At 36.0% G+C, this 25,520-nt stretch overlaps 1 protein-coding gene across 1 annotated transcript in view; it reads left to right on the top strand.

Annotated features, from left to right (window-relative positions):
* TLK1 (tousled like kinase 1) overlaps positions 1-18,382 on the top strand; it is a 163,260-nt gene extending 144,878 nt beyond the window's left edge. Inside the window, exons 13-21 of the mRNA XM_043894418.1 lie at positions 1,616-1,713; positions 3,890-3,971; positions 7,379-7,470; positions 7,554-7,643; positions 7,781-7,950; positions 8,231-8,366; positions 12,897-13,008; positions 14,370-14,477; positions 16,634-18,382. Coding sequence (XP_043750353.1) covers positions 1,616-1,713; positions 3,890-3,971; positions 7,379-7,470; positions 7,554-7,643; positions 7,781-7,950; positions 8,231-8,366; positions 12,897-13,008; positions 14,370-14,477; positions 16,634-16,810 — 1,065 coding nt within the window. The 3' untranslated portion in view covers positions 16,811-18,382. The remainder of the gene's footprint in view (positions 1-1,615; positions 1,714-3,889; positions 3,972-7,378; positions 7,471-7,553; positions 7,644-7,780; positions 7,951-8,230; positions 8,367-12,896; positions 13,009-14,369; positions 14,478-16,633) is intronic.
* Positions 18,383-25,520: the final 7,138 nt, after the last annotated feature.

The following is a 25,520-nucleotide window of genomic DNA, read 5'->3' on the forward strand; positions in this document are numbered from 1 at the left end:
TTTCAGAGAATTTAGTGTATTTTAGAGAACTCTCCCCCAAATTTTAGAAAAGTTCATCTTAATTTTTTTCCCTTTTTTTCACTTAAATTTATTTTGATGGTTTCTATGTATTATCTATGAAGAAAGAAATGGCAGCCCACTCCAGTATTCTTGCCTAGAGAATCCCATGGACAGAGGAGCCTGGTGGGCTGCTGTCCATAGGGTTGCACAGAGTCGGACACGGCTGAAGCGACTTAGCTTGCATGCATGCACTGGAGAAGGAAATGGCAGCCCATTTCTGTATTCCTGCCTGGAGCATCCCAGGGACAGAGGAGCCTGGTGGACTGCTGTCTATGGGGTCACACAGAGTCAGACAAGACTGAAGCGACTTAGCAGCATCAGCATGTATTATGTAATGCCTAATTTACATTAAATATCTGCAACAAGTAAGGGTTGAGTTTCATTTTTAAATAATTGAAATAATCCTAAGTAGAATATAAACATACTTAGTTTTTTAACCTGTGAACATGTATTTCTTTATGACACTGAGAATATTCCTTTCAGTTTAAGCCTTAGGTAATGGTGTAATAGACTTTATACCTCTATTATCTGCCTTACAATGAAATATACTTTCAGAGTAAATTTGAGAATTGGTTGATTTTTTGAGACAAAGGATTTTTTTTTTTAATTTTAGAAGATAAGTCATTACGAGACAGTGCTAATGAAAAGCAGAAATATTTAATATTTAGAAATGATCCCTATTTCATGTTGTATATAGATTTATAATGGTTACACATTTAGGCCAAGGCAATCTGTGTTTACTTAATAGTTTTTCAGAAATATTATAAAATTGGCATTTCTAGAACTTTTCACTGAAATTTGGTATGTTCTTGTCTTTTAATAGTATTTATATTGACAAAGAGCTATGTGTGTAATGGGTGGTTTTGTTTTGGTGTCTTTCTTTTAAATGTTCTAAAAATTGTATATTTTGAGACATGAAAATATCGGAATTTTTAGATTAATGAATGTTAAAGTAAATTCCTTTAGGATTTGCCCAGGTGCGCTCTGATGACTAAGGATCTAAATCACAGCTAGTCATATAATTTTTAAGAGTCTCTTTAAAATTGTAGTGGAATTTATCCAGTGATTGGTGAGATTGTACGTGTGTGTTTGTGTCTTCCAAATGTTGTAAGGTCTCTGAATAATCAGTAGTTCTGTGTTTTACCTTTCTTCCTCTTTTAACTATTGTGAAATATCTTCATTTATTTTGTATTAGTAAATTATTCCCTCATAAATTAAAATTTGAATGTACCAGAAATAAAACTTACAGCTCATTTTGTGTTATAAGGCAGTTTCAGACTACCTTGCAGTCATTTTTAGTTTAGACATTATAAAAATAGATTTCTTGTAGTACAGAGATTTTCATGTGGAGGTTGGTTTCTTGAAATAGGCTTTTGCCTTATCTCTTTCTATCTTTCAGGCATTGAAAAGAGCACTTTGATCTTTTAACTCAGTGGTACTTTATAATACACTATTCTTTCCATCACTGTAAAAAAAAATTGGTGCATGAGTAAAAATATCTTTTTTATATCACAAATAAATTGAGCTTGTTATAGTCCCCTCTCTTCATTTGCAGGAAGAGGCAGAAATCCAGGCAGAACTTGAACGTTTGGAAAGAGTCAGAAATCTTCATATTCGAGAGCTCAAAAGAATAAATAATGAAGATAATTCACAGTAAGTCATTATTTGTATTTCACAGGATTACATGATAAATGATTTTCTCCCCTTGGAGATCATAAACACAGTATTTCCTTGTTGAGGGACTTCTCATCATAGAAATAAAGTCCTTCGCATGACTCTGAAGGCCTTGTATGATCCGGTCTCAGCCACCTCACCACCCCACCTCTCTCATCCTCCTCTCACCTATATGTTGTAGATACACTGGCTCCCTCAATCACATCTCATTCCCGTCTCAAGGCTCTTCTGTTCTCCATTTCTTCTGCCTGAAATGTTCTTCCTCTCGACATATGAGTGGCTTACTTATTTCACTCCAGGTGGTCATTAGAAAGGCCACCCTGTCTAAAATATCAGCCCTGGCGTTACTCCATCCCCTCTCTCAGCATCCTTACCTTGCTTTATTTTCTCTTGGCATTTATCACTATTTGGAAATACATTTTTTTTCCAGTTCATTTTTCTGTTTCCTTCACTGGAATGTAAGCTATATGAGAGCAGGGATTTAGTTTTGTTCTTGCTATACCCCCCAAACCTAGACCTGTTTCTGGCATATGCTAGGCACAGAATAAGTGTTTGTTGACTAAATACCAAAGTTAGTGTTATAGTAGTGAAGAAGAAATCGTTTCAGCTAAAGGAATTTCATTAAACCATGTATCCAGCATTGTGTAAAAACTGGAGAAGAAATAGAAGAGCAGTTTAAATTATAGTCTCTATCCTTAATCCCTAATTATCAATTTTATTTAAACGCTAAAGGAATTCAAAGAGAAAATGCCTGTGGACAGGTGGCAGCTTTATGAGGAAGACAGGAATAAAGCAAGGCATTAATTGGATTTAGTCTGTGTAGAGGACAGGAAGGATGTCTTTTTTACACTTTCAGATTTATGTACTTTAAATCTTAATGACCTAAATGAGTGTCAGAACTGGAAGTGGCCTATTTCTGCCATGAAATATCTTGCTTAAAAGAAGGCCTGTTTATGGTCATCTTTATGAACATAATCATTCCAATATATAAGGTAAACGAAATAACAGTTACGGAATATACTTATTTGTACCAGATAAATTCTAATAAAGCAGATAAGTCAAAGCTAATTTACAGTTGACTGTTCTGAAAATTATGCCAAAACTTGTTTGTGAATATGACTTAATCCACTTGATGAAAATTAAATGAATTATTATATTTCCCTTTCTTTATTTTTTTTGGCTACGTGGCTTGCAGGATTCTAGTTCCCCAACTAGAGATTGAATGGGCCACGGCAGTGAAAACGCTGAGTCCTAACCACTGGACCACCAGGAAATTTCCTACATTTTTCTTTAAAACTAAACAGAAATCTCTATTAATTCTCAAGAAAAGCTTAAATTATCAGAATTGTATTGACATTGAGTAAAATGCCATGTATATTTTATATCTGAGACTATAAAACTGTTACTGATTTTTTTCCCCCCTTAAGAATCAAGAGTGTACATTTTGGGAACCATGTTTTTCTGTGAAACCCTGCCATGTATTGACTGTTGACCTTGGACAGCTACTTAACCTTTCTGTGCAGTAGTGCCCTCATCTGTAAAATAGAGGTAGTGGCAGGGCCTACTTGAGAGGGTTAGTTAAGAAACAAATGAGATAATACATGTGAGTGCTTAGTGTGCAGCAGGTGTGATAAACGTTAAATAATTTTGTTTGTGGTGGGTTTTGTTTTTTTTTTAAAGCATTTCTTTTTTGATTGGGAATTAAAATTTTATTTGCAAAAGGGAAAGACTTATAGAATTTAACCATGGTTGAAAGTCAGCTTATAATTAATTTTAATCCTATGTCAGTACTATAAAACTTGATTATTTAGAACTCCCAGATAAAAGTTTGTTTTCATAAGGGAAGTATTTCCTGATGAATAGATACAGGATTTTATAAAGCTCTTAGTAATACAGTAGTTGGTAGGTCTTTATCACAGTGCTATAATTGGTCATTGAACTTTAATATTCAGCTTTATAGCTGAATGTTAGGCTTCGTGAACACCAAAACATTAGGATGGGTGATAGTCATGCAGGTAGAGAAAGAAGTATGGAATAGAATTCAAAACAGCAGGAAAAAGAAATAGGAGTAGAATAAGAGCACAACTGTGTTGTGGACAGAACCTTTTTTGTGTGTGTTTTCATGTGCATGAGTGTTTTTTTCCCCACCCTTAAGGTTCAAAGATCACCCAACGTTAAATGAAAGATATTTATTGCTCCATCTGCTTGGTAGAGGTGGCTTTAGTGAAGTATATAAGGTAATGTACATTTTTTTTTCTGTTCTTCACACTAATATAGCAAAGATATAGGAGTATGTGGTTAAGAAGTACATGTTTATTGTTTTTATGATTTTTTTTGACTGGGAAATTATGTCCTCTCATTGCAAAAAGAGTCTGTGATGGCTTATGTTATCTCAAGAGTCTAAAAACTATCCTTGTGCCTTTGTAGACCCTCTGATATTTGGTAGCTGATTACCACTGACCAACCTGATACAAATAATAACAGCCATTAGAATCAAGATAGGCAGGTAGCCATTTAATATAGTACATTTATGACAAGGTTGTATCCCTTAAACATGTGTTACAAGTCCTTACATGTCCTGGACTTACCCTAATTTCTACCTATTTCAAGGCCAGTGTTTCTCATATATGAATGCAGAAATTTTTACTCATCACATTTAATACTTTATACCTTACTTTTTTTTTGCTCTGTATTGTCTTTCTGACCAACCTTTAAATACTGTGTTCCCAAATTTCTTTATCATTCTTAATCTCCTTTTCAAATATATCCCCCTCCCCTTCACTGAGTTATCACCTATTTGGTTTCAGATATAGATACATAGATAACATAGCTATCTACCCACACTTCTTTCTGAGCCCCATACCTGCGGGTTTACATGACTTAAGCCCATTCACCTCATGTGGATGCTTCATAAGTACTGCAAACTCACATCTGAAATAGAAGCTTATCTTCCTCTCCTCCCACACCTTCCCCTCCCTTTAAAAAAAAAAAAAAACAACAACACTGCTCCCTATTTTAAATACAGCACTGCCCTTTATCTACCCAGTTCCTTCCCTGAAAAACCTGCAGTGAATGAAGAATGAAAGCCATTTTTCACTACATCTTTCCCTTAACCCCCTTCCTCCAGCATAACCAGTCTCTAGTGTATGTCGTTACTAGTGTCGTTAAGCTCTCCTCAATCCAGCAAGGACCCTTCTCTCTCTCAGCTCAAAGCCTCATTGTCTCTTGTTTGCATTGCTGCTCTAATCTCCTAGCCAATCACCTTTTCCTGGACATTGAGTTTCTCCAGTCCATTTGTGTGTATGCTGCAGCTAGAATGGCCTTGTTAGAAAATGCAGTCTGATCATCTCACTCCCCTGCCTTATAAGCCCCAGTGGCTTTCCCATTTGCTCTTAGTTAGGATGAAGTCATAATGAAGGTCATAGTCTCACCTTAAACTTGAATTCCTATTGAAGGCTTCCCTATTAATCTGCCTTTTATAAGCTCTTTGTAACACTTTGAACCTCATTATGTATGGGTATAATCAGTGATGAAGACCTTGGGTTCTGAAGCCAGAGCGGCTGAGTGTGAATCCTAATTCTGATTGCTGTTTACCAACTGTCTAAACTTTGGCTTATTGCTTTACCATCCTGTCTTCATCTGGGACTGTTTAACAGTTATGTACATCATGGGATCATTGTAATGATTAAATGAACTATCAGGTAAATCACATAGAATTTCGGTGTTGAGTAAATGTAAGCTCATCAAATTGTTATTAGAAATCCTCTCTGTTCAAGAGACAGCCTGTATCCAGTTCTGACTCTGGGGAAATGATGGGATTTGGATTCAGAGAACTAATTTCTGATCTTGGTTCAGCCATGAACTAGTTTTTGTTTTGTTAGCTTGGATAAGCATTAGTATCACCCATCAAGAGTGATCTGTGAGCCCTCTTCCACTTCCTGTTTCTTTGATTCTAATGGTAGTTTATCTGGGCACTTAAGCGTTGAATAGTCTTACCCAGGCCACAAGGTAGAAAAGAAGATCATAATAGCTCACAGTGGATCTAAAATGACCATAGCTAGCACTGGCTTATCCTAAAGGTAGCCCAGCCTCTGTTGCTTCTAATTGCTTTCATGACAGTCTTCTGCCACTCCCAGTAATATTTCCACTGTTTTTAGTCTCACAGATAGGGGCTAAAAGAGACTTTTCTCTTGAAGAAAGTCTTAGGTAGAAATTAGAAAATGCAGATTGTGGGGGCTCTAATGTCTTAAATCCCTATTGTTGATTTAAATACTAATGACAGCTCCCTCTGACCCCTTCAAAGTCCTTTCATTGTTGTCATGTCCCTTGGGAAACAAAGCAGCAGATTGTAAATCAAAAAATAGACTTTGTGGAAAATATTGAATCAGTTGCTTAGTGATTACCATCTTAGCTTTATGGGAAGGTATACTTTGAAAGATGTGTCTTACATTATAATCAGTATACACTAATGATAACTTTAGAATTTTTTTACTTTTTTTTCCTTCTTACTGTGATTGCTTGTAAGTTTTTTAATAAGCCTTTTATGTTCTTTTTGCTTTCTCCTACCTGAACTTTTGTTCTTTTCTGTTGTTTGAAACTTAACTTAGCTAATGTCTATTGGGTATTTATTGTGAATCATGTATTATTTTAAACACTTTATATGTTTCACCCCATTTAATTCTCTTCAAGAACCCAAACTTTGAGACTTCGTTATCACAAAGTAATGCATCTAATAATAAGTTTATCTGACTCCAAAGTGAATATTCTTAATTACTGCATCCTCTGTGATTTCAGGTCTCATGCTTTTATAATTTTGTGACAAGCAGTTTATCCCTCCTGCTTATTTTAAGGTTAAATTGATAGAGGGAGTGGAAGCTATGAACCTTCTTCCTAATAAATATGTAAACTTTTTGAGTGTTTTCTTAAAGGAGCACTTTTTGTATATAAGTTACAGTAGAACCTAAACTATTAAATTTCTTTCATGACATGCAGTGTTTTATAAAAAAAAAAGTCACCTGAAGCCTTAAAAAATATTTGATCATTCTTTATTAAGAAATAGGCTGATAATTTGAACAAACCAGTATAAAAACCTATCTTGAGATGAGATTAAGGAATAATTGCTGATATGGTGTGATAATTATATATGGTTATGTTTAATTTTATAATAAAAGTTTAGAACTTTAATGAACTTATTTTCAAACAAATGGAGTCTGTAGGAAAAGATAGAGGAAAAAGTTTGCTTCATCCAATCCACCAATAAAGTGTTAAAGTCACCTGTTTTCCTGGCTGCTTACTGCTGCTGCTGGTATAGAGGAGAAGGTCTATGTTTTTTTTTTTTTTTTTTTAAACGCTTTATTGTTTTATCTTAATTCAGTATATTGGCATTTATAAAACTTGAACATGAAAATTCACATTAAGGTTTACTCTGATTTAACATCATGAAATTTGTTTCTTGTTTCTGATAATAAATGTGCCACTTAACTATAATCTTAGCAGAGATGACTACTAATAGTAGTATATTTTATAGTATAAAAATGTATATTCTAGTTCCATATTACTGCAAAATTATTGGGCCCCCCCCAAAAAAAAATGAGCTCTTCAGTTGGTCTTTGGTTCAAAGTCGTCTCTGTTTCTTTAATCCTAGGCTTTTGACCTTTATGAACAAAGATATGCTGCTGTGAAGATCCACCAGCTTAATAAAAGCTGGAGGGATGAGAAGAAGGAAAACTACCATAAGTAAATATTAATTCTTTGATTTTTATCAATTTTGAAGATACATTTAATGGTCATGGAGAATTAATACACTCTCCTTCTCGTAGACATGCCTGCAGAGAATATAGAATACACAAAGAACTGGATCACCCCAGAATAGTTAAACTCTATGACTATTTCTCCTTGGATACAGATACGTAAGTGAATGTAAACAGACATGTTGGCATTTGCTTCCCCTATTCTGTAGTGATGATACAAATATTCATTTTTCCATTGTGACTCTGAATCACTGGCTAATATTTTGTGTCTGATTTTTTTCTTTTCCCCATTGTAGGTTTTGTACAGTGTTAGAATACTGTGAAGGCAATGACTTGGATTTCTATCTGAAGCAACATAAATTAATGTCAGAGAAAGAAGCTAGGTCTATTGTAATGCAAATTGTAAATGCACTAAGATATCTCAATGAAATCAAACCCCCTATTATACATTATGATCTTAAGCCAGGTAATTAAATAAATTTGTCTTAAGTTTTTAAGCTTTAAAGAATTAAATTATCTGAAAAGTATGCTTTGTGATTTAGTTTTTAGGAGACGGTGGCATACTGGTAGAATCTGAAGTGTTTCTAAAATTGTATCACTATATTTTAAAATTATATTTTAAATGTATATTTTATTAAAATTTTTACATATGTATATTAAATGTATTATTTATTTCCCCAAAATCAGCTTTCATAGTAAACATAATGTTTTTTATCTTTGTATCATTAAATAAACTTTGTTCTTAGGCAATATCCTCCTGGTAGATGGAACAGCGTGTGGAGAAATCAAAATCACTGATTTTGGTCTGTCCAAGATCATGGATGATGACAGCTATGGTGTAGATGGAATGGATCTAACTTCCCAAGGGGCAGGCACATACTGGTAAGTGTATTATTAAAAACACCAAAATTACCTAGGTCGGTTCCCAGTCTTTTTAAAGAGAGTTTATTTTCATGTGCCGTTGAGATTACTGTGGTGTGATAAGGGTACTGATATGAAGTCTCTGAGTTGAGACTACTGGCATCAGCTCTCTTTTCTCATCCCGTCTTAACTGTAAATATCAGGAAACTAGAGGAAGAGAAATTTGGTGTCAGTGACTACCAGCCAGAAATTCCTAATGTGGAGAATTTGTGAATCTTGTTCTGTAATGTTAGAGTGATGTTTATTATGAATCAGTTCAGTTCAGTCGCTTAGTCATGTCTGACTCTTTGTGACCACATGGACCACAGCACGCCCTGTCCCATCACCAACTCCTGGAGTATACACAAACTCATGTCCATTGAGTCGGTGATGCCATCCAACCATCTCATCCTCTGTTGTCACCTTCTCCTCCTGCCCTCAATCTTTCCCAACATCAGGGTCTTTTCCAGTGAGTCAGCTCTTCGCATCAGGTGGCCAAAGTATTGGAGTTTCAGCTTCAATGTCAGTCCTTCCAATGAACACTCAGAACTGATCTTCTTTAGGATGGACTGGTTGCATCTGCTTGCAGTCCAAGGGACTCTCAAGAGTCTTCTCCAACACCACAGTTCAGAAGCATCAATTCTTCTACCCTCAGCTTTCTTTATAGTCCAACTCTCACATCCATACATGACTACTGGAAAAACCATATCCTTGACTAGATGGACCTTTGTTGGCAAAGTAACATCTCTACTTTTAAATATGCTGTCTAGGTTGTCCATAACTTTCCTTCCAAGGAGTAAGCATCTTTTAATTTCATGGCTGCAGTCACCATCTGCAGTGATATTGGAGCCCCCAAAAATAGTCTCTCACTGTGTCCCCATCTATTTGCCATGAAGTGATAGGGCCAGATGCCGTGATCTTAGTTTTCTGAATGTTGAGCTTTAAGCCAACTTTTTCACTCTCCTCTTTCACTTTCATCAAGAGGCTGTTTAGTTCTTCTTCACTTTCTGCCATAAGGGTGGTGTCATCTGCATATCTGAGGTTACTGATACTTCTTCCAGAAATCCTGATTCCAGCTTGTGCTTCATGCAGCCCAGCGTTTCTCTTAATGTACTCTGCATATAAGTTAAATAAGCAGGGTGACAATATACAGCCTGGACGTACCCTTTCCTGATTTGGAACCAGTCCGTTGTTCCATGTCCTGTTCTAACTGTTGCTTCCTGACCTGCATACAGATTGCTCAAGAGGCAGGTCAGGTGGTCTGGTATTCTCATCTCTTGAAGAAATTTCCACAGTTTATTGTGGTCCACACAGTCAAAGGCTTTGGCATAGTCAATAAAGCAGAAATAGATGTTTTTCTGGAAGTCCCTTGCTTTTTTGATGATCCAGCGGATGTTGGCAATTTGATCTCTGGTTCCTCTGCCTTTTCTAAAACCAGCTTGAACGTCTGGAAGTTCACGATTCACATATTGCTGAAGCCTGGCTTGGAGAATTTTGAGCATTACTTTACTATGAATAATAATACTTAATATAACATCTTAGCTATTAAAAGCAGTATTAAGTCCTCTCTGTACAGGTTTTGTGGTTACAGTTTTTGTTTGAGATGGATGTTTTATTGTCATGAATGATAAATTTGGTACAACCTTGGTCTTTTGGACTTGAGTCTAAATGAATGTCACTCCTTCACAGTTACCTAGGTGTTGACAAAAATTACTTTATTGTGAATTTTCAAACTTTTTTTCAAAAAAAAGTTTAGTTTTCAGAATGAATGAATTTAGCAAAAGGAGTGAAATCTTAATTGGAAGGGAGATAGCTGTACAGGATGGTGATTACAAACATACATGTGACTTTAGGGTTTCTAGAACATAGTTAGCCTGGGCAGTAGAAAATGCTACAAGTTTGTATGCATTTTCACTTTTCAGAATAGGATTAGTCATAGCCATGTATTCACGTAAAGCCATTTTAGAGTTTTAAAATTATGCTTGTGGCATTTTTTTAGGAATATAATGCAGTATGTCATAGATTTTTTAAATATATGTTTAAAGAAAATCATTCAAACTGGTAACTCCTTGAAGGTCAGCACCCTGAATCAGTAAGTAATCTTGAGACTTTTTTCTTTTAGCAAGAAGACTTCTTTTTTCATCACAAAATCTTAGAATCCTAGTTGCTTGGTAGAACCCTATGTTCTGTGGAAAACAGCTTGAAACCATGTTCTAAGTAATAGATAATCCTTTGCAGAGACTCCCACATGCCGTTTCCCTCTCACTCTGGCTTCTGTAGTGTAGGGCAAGGCAATGGAATTTCCCTGGCAGATGGGCATCAGGGACGCTTATGTTTAGGGTGCTCTGCAGGAAAGAGATACAGTCGAGGCATTTCCATGTTAGGAACCTGGAATTACACTTCTTATATAAACAGTGTTTCTCAAAATGGTTAGTTTCTAGTCATATTAGTTTTTTAAGGTATGTATTTGGTAAACAATGTCCTATACAAACTTTTAGAATATGTGTCATGGTGCCTTTACAAATTGCCTTTCATCCCCTAACTGTCAGTATCACTTAGAAGAAAGTGAGTTTTATTTCTTCCTCCGTCTCAGGTTTCAAATGCAAGCATTCACTAAATCCTGCTGGTGATTTTTCCTGAAAAGCTTTGGTTCTGTTCCCATACTTTCTCTCCTTGCTTACACCCTCTTACCTTGAGGGACAGCATAGCATTGTGTTTAAGAGCCATTCTTGTTTCACACATACATAAACCTACAGAAACTACATACTTTTCATAGAACAAACCTGCCTTTTTACTTGATTTGGAGGGTAGGAAAGGATTACATCACATACAAGTTATCGGTCATCTGTCAACATTCTGCTGAAATTTAAATGATTTTAGCATAGTGAGTATAAAACAAAAAACAGTAGATTCCCATTTAGCTGTATTACTGCTTTTCAAGACTTTGTAGTTTATCCAAATTTTAGACGGGGGGAGATGCTTGCATCCTGGTGGAGCTGTTTACTTAAATTTATTTAAAAGGTAAAAGTAAATATTACAATCTGTTTTTAACTTTTTTTGTCTAAAATTATGACTATAAATTTAAAAAGTATTTTTGAATGCTCCATGTATTTCTGCTACTGCTACCATTCAAAACGGCACAGAGATTAATGAATTAATGTAACAGAGGTCCCTGGAGGGAAGCAGAGAAGGCTTGTGATAGTTGGGCAGGTCTTGAAGAGAGGGCGGTCACCATGTCAAATGAGTATGATAAGTCACTTCAGTCCTGACTCCTTGTGACACTATGGACTGTAGCCTACCAGGCTCCTTTGTCCCTGGGATTCTCCAGGCAAGAATATTGGAGTGTGTTGCCATGCCCTTCTCCAGGGAATCTTCCCAATCCAGGGATTGAACCCCCCATCTTCTGCATTGCAGGCGGATTCTTTAACCTCTGAGCCACTGGGGAAGCCCTAACTGGGGTAAGAGCAAGCATATAAGGTTGTTATATTCAGAAGCATGTGGAGAAGCACAGTGTGGGGACCAAATGAATTGGCCAGTTTGACCAGAGAAGGCAATGGCACCCCACTCCAGTACTCTTGCCTGGAAAATTCCATGGATGGAGGAGTCTGGTAGGCTGCAGTCCATGGGGTCACTGAGAGTCAGACATGACTGAGTGACTTCACTTTCACTTTCCTGCATTGGAGAAGGAAATGGCAACCCACTCCAGTGTTCTTGCCTGGAGAATCCCAGGACGGGGGAGCCTCGTGGGCTGCCATCTATGAGGTCGCATAGAGTCGGACTTGACTGAAGTGACTTGCAGCTGCAGCAGCTGCAGCCAGTTTGAGGGGGTCAGGGGAAGAGATTTTGGAAATTTAAGTTGCTGCTAGACTAAGACAGGTCTTTTGTTACAAGCAAGAGATACAAGGTCTTACACCTTATTAGTGAGTGATGCTGAGGTTCTTTAAACAAAAGAACTGGCTGATCAGATGTGTGTTTTAGGAAGAGTTTGAACATTGGTGAAGAGGGGGATAGGAAGAGTTTCTTTCTCCTAGTGGATACTTACTCAGATTAGAACATTGTAGTTTCTAATGATAATTTGTCATTTCTATAGATAATACACATTTATAATTGACCCTTGAACAATGCAGGGATGAGGGGCACCAGCCCTCTACACGGTCAAATATCTGAGAGTAGCTTAAAGAGTTGCCCTTCATGTACATGGTTCCTCCAAAGGCCCGAAACTCACCCAACCAGGGATTGTGTAGTGCTGTAGTATTTACTATAAAAAAAAAATCCGCATGCAAGTGGACCCATGCAGTTCTAACCTGTGTTGTCAAAGGGTTAACTGTATCTTACACACTTTATCACAAAGTTGTTTGTTTTGGCGCTAGAGTCAGACGATACAAATGCTTTAAAAGTTTAGGACATCCATCAATGTATGAATAAAATGGAAGTTCTAAGATTTTACATTTACAAGTTTAAGTTATAAATTGTTAATATCCTTTCCTTTTTTTCTGCCCCTCCCCAAACTAGGTATTTACCTCCTGAGTGTTTTGTAGTTGGAAAGGAACCACCAAAGATTTCCAACAAGGTTGATGTGTGGTCAGTTGGAGTCATCTTCTTTCAGTGTCTTTATGGTAGAAAGGTAAGTATAGCAGATTTAGCTATATGGAGAGAAGTTGCATTTTCTCTTCTTGAAGTTTCATTAATTTGAAGTCAATTTAGTCAAGAATTCCAAGAATGGAGACCTAGTTGAGGCAGGAACAACAACAACAAAACCCCAAATAACCATTTATTTGACGTTAGGAATAGCCTGGGAAGCAATAATCCAAGAAAGCACTTGAACTGCGTTGCAGCTCTACACAAGAGAGGGATGCTTATAGGCAAAAAACTGCAAGGTTACATAAATTGTCAAGAATTGGGATTGGAGCTGGCCAGAAGTAAGGGTGCTGTTTATATAGTTGCAAAGTGGGGGTGACTTCTAAACTGCAAGGTTGCAGCTAGCGTTTGCTAATTGGTTTTGAAAACAACTAGTAGTGTCCCTTGGTTTGATACAGTTTGGAAAATTCAGGTTTTTTGTGATGCAGGAATGTGTCTGAAACCACATCCACAATGGCTACCCAGCTCCATTTTGGATGCTTGAACCATAGTTACCCATTTTTATTTTTTTAGGTGATCTTAAATATATCATCACTTACTAAAATTTTCATGGATCAGAATTACTTTAATGTCACATCAGCTTAACACCACTAATGTTTTTGTAGCATTAGGAATAATGGAGTCAAAACTGTTTTCTTCACTTTCTCACATCCTCTACCCCATTCTCCCCCAGCCCCCCAAAACACACACACATTTGGCCTGAGCATGTTTCCTGCTGTGCTTCCTCAGGGAAATTCCATCAAACTTAGTCCTAATGTTTCGCAAACCTCTCTTTATATTGAAGTCAGAACTACAAACTACCATGGATATCCAATCCTTATCCCCCTCAATCCCTTCATCAGTATGAAAAGTGATCCAGGGACCTGTCTGGGAATTCACTGCATGTTAGGACCAAACCCAGAGCTGTTTCATTTAACTTAATTTGTCATGCTCAAGGTGTTTTACTCTGGACTTTTCACAGATGTTTCCACTGTTCAAGCTAGTTTGAACTGTATCAGACTAAAGGACACCACTAGCTGTTTTCAAAACCATATCTACTAGCAGGCGCCAGCTGCAACCTTGTAATTTCTTCTACTAAGTAGTTCTTAAACATTTTAAACATTCAGAATAAAATATTTAATGTTTTCATCTTAATTGCTTATTTATAGTGTTTTGGCTATGTTGAGGATTGGTCAGATGGTCTTTCTCAGCCTGCTGTCAGTTATAGCCTATGAGAATACATCCAACCTATAAGTAACTAAGACTTTTTAAAACACAAATCATTTGTACTGCAGGGATTTAGTGATAATATCTGTTTAAGTATTTTGTGAGATAAATTTCTCAACATTTTATTCATTTCTTTTAAAGCCATTTGGTCACAATCAATCTCAGCAAGACATTCTTCAAGAAAATACAATATTAAAAGCCACTGATGTCCAGTTCCCTGTAAAACCTGTTGTAAGCAGTGAAGCAAAGGTACCAAATTTATGTAAATAAATTTTGTGAAGTAATTTTTTATTTCATAAGTTGTGGTTAAGACAAAGTAAACATTTGTTAATAAGGAAAGCAGAAGGGACTTCAGCCACAGGCAAGTGTATCCAATAGGGGCTGCTGATTTGCTCTGGAAAAGAACTGCTTAGGCCTTTGGTTGTGATAGTTTTTAAGGATCCAAATATAGTCCATGATTTCTTTTAAGAAGGCAGGCTAAGGAGACCATAATCTATTATTACATTTACATAAAATTCAAAAGACACAAAACTCAACTATGGTGTTTAGAAGTCAGATAGCTATTATTCCAGTAGACTGGGGCAGAGGCAGTGCCCATGACCAAAAGTGGGCATGAAGAGTCTTAGGAAGTTCTGATAAAGTTCTTTTTCTTGATTCATTTGCCAGTTATATAGCTATATTCATTTTGTGCTGTATGCTCAAAGGGAGAAAATATTACAGCAAAAAATGGCATCATTCTCTTGGCCAAACTAAATTAACAGTAAAGTGGAATGACTGTTTTACAGGAGACAAATTTCAGAAAAAGATGACTCTGGAGTTTTGTAGGGAGAAATGCAGCACTCCATAGTCAACACAGTTTACAGGCATACCCCAGAGATAGCATGGGTCCATTGCAATAAGGTGGATATTGCAGTAAAGGAGGTCACACACTTTTTGGTTTTCTGGTGCACATGTAGTCTATTAATTAGTGCGGTAGCATTATACCTAAAAAAAAAAAATGTATATACCTTAATTAAAAATACTTGCTTGCCAAACACTGCTAAATAAACATCATCTGAAACTTCAGCCAGCTTTTTTGCTGGTGGAGGGTCTTGCCTTGCTGTTGATGGCTGCTGATTGATCACGGTGGTGATGCTGAGGCAGTATCACATTGATGGGACTCTTCCTTTCATGAACAGTTTCTCTGTTGCATACAGTGCTTTTGAGAGAAGTTCTACTGTGAGTAAAATGATTTCAAAATTGAGTCAATCCTCTCAAACCCTGCCACTGCCTTATGAAACTTAAGTTTATTTAATATTCTGAATCCTTTGTTGTCATTTCAGCAATTAAACTTGCGATCTTATATGGGCACAGTTCATGGCATCCCCCAAACAATTACAGGAGTTACAAGTCACTGATGACCACCACAAATAAAGTCATGATGCAAAGTCAAAACCTGCTAGGATTACCAAATGTGACAGAGTGAGCACATGCTGTTCGAAAAATGGTACCAATAGGTTTGTTTGACGCAGGGTTGCCACAAACCTTCACTTTGAAAAAAACAAAAAACACAGTATTTGCAAAGTGGAATAGAACAAGGTATGCCTGTATTGGAAGTCTTAGCCAGAACAGTTAGGCAAGAAAAAGAAAAAAGAGGCATATAAATCAGAAAGGAAGAAGTAAAACTGTCACTATTGGTAGACAAGGGTTTTTATATATAAAATGATACTAAAGATGTAGACCAAAAAAGCGGCAGCAAGGACTCACATATTGTATACCAACATTCACAATAAGTCAACCAACAGATAAATGGGTAAACAAAATGTAGCATATACATGCAGTGGAATATTAGCCTTAAAAAAGAACGAAATTCTGATGCATGCTACAACATGGATGACTTGAACATCATGCTAAGTGAAAGACACAGAAGGTCGACTATTGTATGATTCCACTCACATAAGGTGCTTAGAATAGCTAAATCATAAAAGAACATACTGGTTACCAAGGGCTGGGGGAAGAAGGAGTAGGGAGATACTGCTTAATGGGTACAGATTTCAGTTTTAGATGATGAAAAAGTTCTGCAGATGGATAGTGGTGATACTGCAGCGTGAGTGTACTTAATGTCACTGAATTGTATACTTGGGTTAAAAATGCTCATTTTTATGTTATGTATATTTTAATCTCCATAAAATTTTTTTGAAACAAAAGAAATACAGCTTTCCAGCAATAAGTAGTAGCAATAATATTTAGCACTGTGAACAACTAGAGAGTTGAGAGTTGCATTTGCAGTAATTTTATTGCTAGTTTCTTTTAATGTGAACCCCCAGTGAAATCTGTTTTCTGAAATGTGTCCATCATCTGTAGTATTCAGTTGATTAATACTTAGAAAAGGAAAAGATTTTAATTGCTGATTTTTTTTTTTAAAGGCCTTTATAAGACGCTGTTTGGCATACCGAAAAGAAGATAGGTTTGATGTGCACCAACTGGCAAATGACCCCTACCTTCTCCCACACATGAGAAGATCCAATTCTTCAGGCAACTTACACATGGCTGGGCTGACCGCATCCCCCACACCCCCTTCTTCGAGCATAATTACTTACTGACTTTCCTCCAAAATCGGCATGATGTCTTTGAATCGCTTCCAGATGCACACTTGAGTTTGAGAGCTTTTGAGTGTTTTTGTTGTTTTCTTTTTTACACAGGATATGATTGAGAACTGTTTGTGAACTGAAGTTCTTCATAGAGTCGTTTGTATAGAGTGGATCATGGACCCTGAATAAATGTACACTTCTGGCTGTAACCTTAAGCAGTGAAGGGTGACTGCCTGTTGCACAGAAACAGGAATACCATGTTAAAGAAAAGTGGTTTTTGTTGGGGAGGGGAACACTGTAAATAACGTTTATAATACTCCAGTACATTTGGTTGTTACTCGAGAGTTCTAATATGAAGGGTAGTTTTTCATTATTTAAAAACACATGGAAAATGAGACATATTTCTAACACAAGAACTATACAGTGCCTGGATACATTATTCAGCATTCAGCAGTTTATCTGCTGCAACCAAAGTAAGAATGGAATGACGCTGACAGTTGTGTTTTACAGTAACAGGATGTGAGAGAATCTTTGGGCAACGTTAGACTTTGTCATTTGCCTATTCTGGCTTTTACCAGGTTGTACCTCGAAATCACATGTCCGCTCTTTTCACTGGTTATGTTAAAGGGAGAGCTGTTCCTAGATACTTTAGGCCTTTGACAAAGTGCACTGCTTATTTTGGAATCAGTTGAAGTAACTAAATTATGGTATTTCCAGTGTTCTCAACATGTTAGAACTGTTAACAGGTATTTTTATTTTGTTACCAGGCCTTGTTCATTCAAACAAGTGACAATATGTAACCAAATGCAGACCAGTTCTATGCAGGATAATGATAAATTCCCTTCTAGCTCTATTGTAAATTGTTGTACAGATGTCATATTTCAACTAGCAAGTTTCAGCAGCTTATTCTTGTACAAATGTTTAAAAATATGGCTTTTCTAATTGGATATTGTATTTTTTTTAAGTCTTCTTGAAGGCGCTTTAATTGCTGCTAAATGGTGTTTTGCTTCTTTGCTAAAAAAAAAAAAAAAAAATCAAATGACCTCCTTAAAAGGTGCAAGTTGGACTGTACATCATAGAAAGATTATTAAAAGCAGGCATTTGTTAACAATCAAGACATGAAAAAATGATCCATGTTGGACATAAAGAGTTCTTGAAATCAGTTTCTTGATTTCTAGGGCTGTGGGAGCACATATGTAATAGATTTATAAATTGTTCATGGTAATTCTACATTTCTAGCAGGTTCTAATCAGCAAGGTGGGATGACAGTCCCTTAAACAAGTTTCTTGCGGTTTGTACAGATTTGTTAAAATGTGAACATTTCCTAACTGCCTTGTATGGTAGAAACCGTTATTTTTCAGGATGCTGTATTTCACTCCTTTAAGAAATTTCTTTATCATCACATTCATTATGTTTAACACAGATTCTCCTTAATATTGTACAGTTAATGGTGGCTCTAATTTCTGATATTGCAAGCCATTTTGTTCTTTCATTGTACATAGACACATTGTCTCTTTAAGATGCTGCTGAAATTGTAGAGAATGTAGCCAAAACAGTAATAAACAATGACAGTTAAAATTTAAAGACTATGAAATTACATTTGAAGGGAGCTTTCAAGACTTAGGACATTGACTGGGCTCCTTTACTTAAGAATCAGCTGAATAAATTCTTGAAGTATACTTCAAGATAAGCATGAAGGGGTTTCAAGCTGTTAAAGTATACCTAATAACCATTATCAAGGCTAATCCTAGGTAAGTAACACTTAGCCCTATTGGGAATGGCTTAAGGGCTGTACCTGTTCTTTGTAGATCAAGATAGAAATCCTATTTTAAAACATATTGACATAAGTAATGGAATGTTAGCATTAATTGAGTGCTTTAGGTGCTGTCTGCAAATTTTTCAGTTTTGTTGTTTGAGTTTTCATTCTTCTGAATCCTAAAATACTATGTTCATTATAGTAACTGTTATTTAAAGATCCCAATTAAAATACCCAGTTTTGTTTAAAATTTTAGTGAGGTATATAAGTGGATGTCTACATCTAACATGAGATTGAAGAAGAGGTACAGACTTAGATCACTGGCCTTTATCATATTATTTTCAAATAAATGGAAGTGACTGCTACTGTCAAAATGCAGAAAAGGAAGAGAATAAGCCATAAAATAAAATTGCTTCCCTGGGCTTAGGTAATCATCTGTTTAGAATCCAAGGTGTTTAAGTGATAAGCCAGCTTTTAGACCCTCTATTCCTCTTAAAGTTTTTCCAAAGAAATGACACAGCTTTGGGATAGTATGCCCCTACCCCAGCAAGTACAAGATAGCTAACTGAGCCAAAGTGAGAACTGTTACCTTTACCTGAGACACTAGTATTTATCACTAATTCAGTCATGCTGGTAATCTTTTACTCTAATTAGCTTTTGAGGCTTAAATTGTTTTTTGTTCCCCTAAATTCTGTCCTCAGAATTAAATCATTTCCTTTACCCTTAGACAGTAGTCAAGGTCTCCTCCCTTTAAGAAGCACTGCAAGGTAAATGAATAGTTTCTGCATATAATTTAAAATATTTCTCTGATATGAATTAACTTCCTCTCAGCATGCATGCACTAGAGCTAAGTGTAGAAACCACACTAATTTATTAAGTCTGGAGTTGGGTAGATACTTGGTTGTTTTTCAAAAATAAAGTTTTAAGTCTATTTTTTATTCACTGGCTGTCATCCCCCTCTCCTAAAAAAATAATTTTCAATTTAAATGGTACATAAAATGTGAACAAATACTTCTACAAATACCTCATTACATGAAACCAAAATGGTAGAATTTCAGTGAAACAAATTTAAAGAATATATTGTGTGTTTTGCTGTTGATTGTTACTTATTAAATACAGTAATGCTGATTACCATTAGATGTTATTAGCTATGTTTTGCAGCAGTAGTGCAGACTGCCCAGGCCTATTAGATTGTGAGTTTACTTTTAGAGTTTACATTACTGTTTGATCTGTGTGTGGGAAAGGCAGACTTATACTTACACACATTTTAACATCACACTGGCACATCTTAAAATAATCCCACTTTAAATTTTGACATGTTATCTGATCATTTTCCTCCCAAATATACTAAACTTTAATGTTCTTAGGGCTTAATTTATTTTAAAAATTATTTTAGCAGCTAGCTTTAAAATAAAATTATTAGAATTCTAGTTCTTGGGTTTCAGGACTTCTGTAAAAGTCTTAGAATTTCTACAACTTTCTGTTGATTTGAATTACAACATATCTCCACCATTTACCTTCCCCTGCTTTGATTTCCCTCCTTTTTTTGAAGATTCATCTTGTTGAGAATTCTTGGATTTTTGAATGGGAAAGATTTGAGTAAATGTGTATTGACTAACTTCAGAACAACTGCATAGGGCCAGAGGAGAACTCAGAGGAGTTATCTTTCAATAGGATCAAAATGCATAGTTTTCACCTGGAAATTCTCACTCATTTAACATACTGGAAATGTATATTACCTACATACATATGACAGTTTTAAAAAGGCAATAGCAATAGTACTGGTTAAGAACCCAGTTTATAACCAGGTTCTTTGGGTTTAAATGTTGACTGCCATTTACTGCCACTGTGTCTCAAGTTCCTCGTCTGAAAATGAGGATAACAGTACCTACCACACAAAGTGGTTGCAAGGAATAAATGAGTTCATGCACATAAAGCACTTAGAACCCAGCTCATTGTAATACCATGTGTATAAAGCTATTATTCTCATTTAAAGACTCAAAGGTTATTCTGTTGCTTTTATCCTACATATGTAGTCCACTTGGCTTCCTGTGAAATCCTATTTTCCCCTTAAGAAACAAGTTCTATAGTATTTTTTACTTGTTTTAAATGATTAGATTACCTGAAAAGGGAAGGTGGTGGAGTATAACAACAATAGCAACAAACAGTAACTTTGTCTCAACTGTAGTTACCAAAAGGATCACACTCTACCCATTTAGGCTATTTCATCAGAGGAAATTCTACCATACATCCCAGGGTTTTCCTTGATAATACAAGTCATCTGAGGTAGAATAGGTGCTATTATACCAGTTTTACAGAGGAGAAACATTTGGAGAAAAGAAATAACTTGGTAAGAACACAGTAACTAGTAAATGACATCAGAACTAAAGCACAGCTCCTGGAGTTCTAAAGCAAAGTTCTTACTATGCTAACACCTTGCTTCTTTGTTAGAACACATTAGTGTGTTAAATCATGATTGTTCAAAATAACAAAAATGAACAGATACAAATATGACTATAACCATGAAAGAGCAGTATAAAGAGTTCTTCAGTTGTTAGATCAGGAATGCTGTCTGAGCTGTGCCCAGATGGCTGAGAGTCACTTGAGAGAGGGCTTTTTGTCCAGACTCGTCCTAGGCAAGGTAGAGAGTGGGTCACAAGCCTTTTCCTATTCTCACACTTGTTTTTCATTGCGTTTTAAATTTATTAATAACTGATCAGGTTAACGTATAGGGATCAGTTCACCTTTCTCATCCTCAGCCAACTTTCATGAAGGTAGAAGGTAGATTCTGCTTCCTCTCCCTGCAGTGGTACCAGTTGGTCTCAGAAGAAATCTGGAAAAACTGATTATTAAGTAAAAAACTTGAGAAAGTCTTACAAATCTAATGAAATTACCCATGAATGCTGCTCCAGTGCCGTGATCACAAGTGAGTAATCCTGACTGCAAGTGACTCTTGAATTTCTTAAAAGCCTGCTACATGATCCATTTTCATCTGAAGAACTTAGGCTGTTCCCATAGCCAGATACCTAAGCTAAAGAGTAGATGTGCATGACCAGCACTGTCCTGTTCTTAATATATGGTATATTTGGTTTAAATACTTTTTATATGAGATAATGATTTATTTCTAGGATATGACAAACTTAGATTCTAAAACTATGGCAGACTTAAGATTCTAAAACTACCTGATCTAAAGAATGAGTATGGCTGATACATGTCATTCATATTGATCCTATTTCATCTCTTTATACCTTTGGTCTGCTGATGACCAAATTCATAACCTCCTTTGAAGGAGGTATTCAGAAGAGTGAAGAGTGGGGAAAGCCTGGGTTTTTAAGTCTGACCTGACTTTGCATTTGTCTTTGTTCCTTAATAACTGAGTGCCCTTAGAGGAGTCACTGACAGCCTCTCTCGGCTTACCTTCTACATCTGTGAAGTGTGTATTCTAAAAGGACCACCTTGCAGTAAGTTCCACCAGCTAACATGGCATGACCTTTGACCGGTCAGATCAAATGCTGGCCATAGTGCAGAACTGAGAGGATCAAGAGTAATTGTAGGACACCCTGAGGAAGGGATAAGAACAATTGGGGTGAGGAGCTCAGGGGACTAAGCAGCAGCCATTTATCAATATGGAGTTGTTTCTGTATGTTAACCTATAAGTCTGTGCATAACTGCTTAGTATGAGCACTGAGTGTCAGCAGTGACAAGATAGGCTCCATAAATGATTCCCTTCATTTCAGCACATGCAGCTATTTTAGAAGTTTGCAAATCCAATGACTTGCACATCCTAGGTGCATGACTATTGTGGGTTGGAGGCTTAATTGGTTTGTTTCAGAACTCTTGTTTTCTTCACTTTAGAAATGCTAGTTGGATCTCAAGACTGTTTCTGTTCGAGCCACCCTGAATATTAAATAAAATCATTGGTGGTTGCTGGACTGATGTAAAAAAATTTTTTTACTGTTACTTTTTGACAATTTAAACTTCAGTAGGAATGTTTTAGAATCTAATCCCTATGGGCTTCTTTCCCCAGAGATACAGAATAGATTCATATGCAGTTATTAGTTAAAAAAAAAAACAAACAACCTTTATTCCTTATGGTAACCACAAAGCAAAAATCTAGAGTAGATATACAAAAGATAAATCTAAGCATACCACTATATAAAAATCATGAAGAGAAGAACTACCAAATAGAAAGAAAAAATAGCAATAATTACATACCTATCAATTACTTTTAATGTAAATGGACTAAGCTCTCCAATCAAAAGATGCAGAGTGGCTAAATATATGCTGCCTACAAGAGACTTCAGATGTAAGGACACACATCTCAAAGTGAAGGGATGAAAATAGATACTCATGCAAATGGAAACAGAAGCTGATAGGTGTATCAGACAAAACAGACCTTGAAGACAAAGGCTGTGGTAAGACAGACAAGGGTGTTACTATGTAATAATAAAAGGATCAACCCAATAAGATACAATGTATGTAAATATTTATATACCCAACATAGAAGCACCTAAATATATAAATCAAATATTAACAGACCTAAAGTGAGAAACAGTAATACAATAACAGTAGGGAATTTTAATATCCACCTTTATGAATGGGTAAATCATCTAGACAGAAAATAAGGAAACATCAGCCTTAAATGACATGTTAGACCAGATGAACTTAACAGACCTGAAAAACACTGGCCAGGGCAGCAGCCGGCGCCCCCCCCCCCCCCCCCCCCCCCCCGGCATTGCGGTCAAATTCATGTAAAACTTCTGACTCCTCCAAAACTACTAATAGCCTTGTATTGATGCTGATAATAAAACAATCGATAAAGACATTTTGTATGTTATATATATTATATACTGTATTCCTAAAATAAAGCTATAGAAATGTTAAGAAAATAAGAAAATATATACATTTACTACTGTATTTGTCAACACCATAAGTTTAAAAGACAAATCATCTGTCAGTACCTACATCAATACTGTCTTTTGTGTTTTGTATAATACTGTAGATATTACATGTATTAACAGTAGACATTAAAAATGAAGAAAACATTTATTTACAGGTATAATAATTCATGTATCAGTAATGAAGCAGTAATATTGCTTTATGGTAGCCTCCTATAATCCACAGAAAGACTTAACCAGCCTATACACTAAGAATGAATCATTATGGAAATTTTATGGTACAAACTAGTAGTCATATAACATAGTATTGGAAACACTGTTACACATTAAAAAAAATTTACCTACAGTGATAGGCTGTTTTGCAATTTCTCCAGTTACAAGGGAGGTAGCCGCTGCTGCTGCTAAGTCACTTCAGTCGTGTCTGACTCTATGACCCGACAGACGGCAGCCCACCAGGCTCCTCTGTCCCTGGGATTCTCCAGGCAAGAATACTGGAGTGGGTTGGCATTTCCTTCTCCAACGCATGCATGCATGCTAAGGCGCTTCAACCGTGTCTGACTCTGCGACTCCCACCAGGCTCCTCTGACCATGGGAGTCTCTAGGCAAGAATACTAGAGTGGGTTGCTATTTCCTACTCTGCAAGAGAGGTAGACTATATAGTAATATAATTCTTTGAATGCAAAGTTATAAAGCAGTGAGAAAACTAACACATTGGTTTCATATTAAATATCACTCACCTTATGTCTATGTAAAGATAGGCTATCCACTTCAGTACATCTTGCGCATAATGTTCTACACATATAATTTCATGTATCTGTTGAAAAAAAAGTCTATGTATAAGAGCCCCCACACAAGTCAAACCCATGCTGTTCAAAGGTCAACTGTATATAGAACATTCCATCCAAAACAACAAAATACACATTCTTCAAGTTGTACATCCAACATTCTCCAGGATAGATCGTGTTAGGCCACAAAACAAGTCTTAATAAATGTAAGACTGAAATTGTAACAAGCATCTTTTCCAACCACAATAGCTTTAAACTAGAAATCAATTATAAGAAGAAAACTGAAAAATCCACAAATATGTGAAGATTAAACAAGATACTACTGAAAAACAAAAATGAGTCAAAATAAGTTTTAAAGATACCTTGAGACAAATAAAAAAAATGCAACACAGCAAAACTTAAAAGAGATGCCTCAAAAGCTGTTCTAAGAGGGGCTCATGGTGATAAATGCCTACCTCAATAAACAAAAATTTCAAATCATAACTTCACACCTCAAGGACCTCAAAATTTCAGATCACAACTTTACACCTTCAAGAAGAAAAAGAAAAAAACCGAAGTTAGGAGAAGATAGGAAATGATGAAATCATCAGAAATAAAACAGACTTAAAAAAACATGAAACTAAGAGCCGGTTCTTTAAATTGATAAGATTGACAAACTTTTGGCTAGACTAACCAACAAAAAAGAGGACTCAAAATCAGAAGTGAAAAAATAGGTGTTAAAATTATTTTTAACAGATCCACAGAAATACAAAGGATCATAAGAGACTGCTACAAACAATTATACACCAAAAAATTTGACAACCTAGAGAAAAGGATAAATTCCTAGTAACATAAAACTAGCCAAGATTGAATCGAAGGAATAGAAAATCTGAACACACCAATTACTAGTAAGAAGACTGAATCAGTATCAAAAACCTAACGAAAGGAACAGATGACGTCACTGGTGAATTCTACTGAATATTTAAATGATACCAATCTTTCTCAAACTCTCTCAAAAAAAAAAACAGGAGAGAATATTTTCAAATTTATTTTACAAGGCTAACCGTACCCCAACGACAAAACCAGATGATGACACAAAAGATAATTACAAGCAAATATCCCTAATGTACATAAAATATGAAAATCCTCAACAAAATATTAGCCAACCTAGTTCAACAACTCATTAAATAATCATACACCTTGACTAAGTGGGATTTATTCCAGGAATGCAAGAAATAAATCATCTGCATGCAATATAATATACAGTATTAACCAAATGAATAAAAATCTTATGATTGAAGGTA

This window comes from Cervus elaphus, chromosome 33 (genome assembly GCF_910594005.1).
Source record: "Cervus elaphus chromosome 33, mCerEla1.1, whole genome shotgun sequence".
In the NCBI taxonomy this organism is placed as follows: domain Eukaryota; kingdom Metazoa; phylum Chordata; class Mammalia; order Artiodactyla; family Cervidae; genus Cervus; species Cervus elaphus.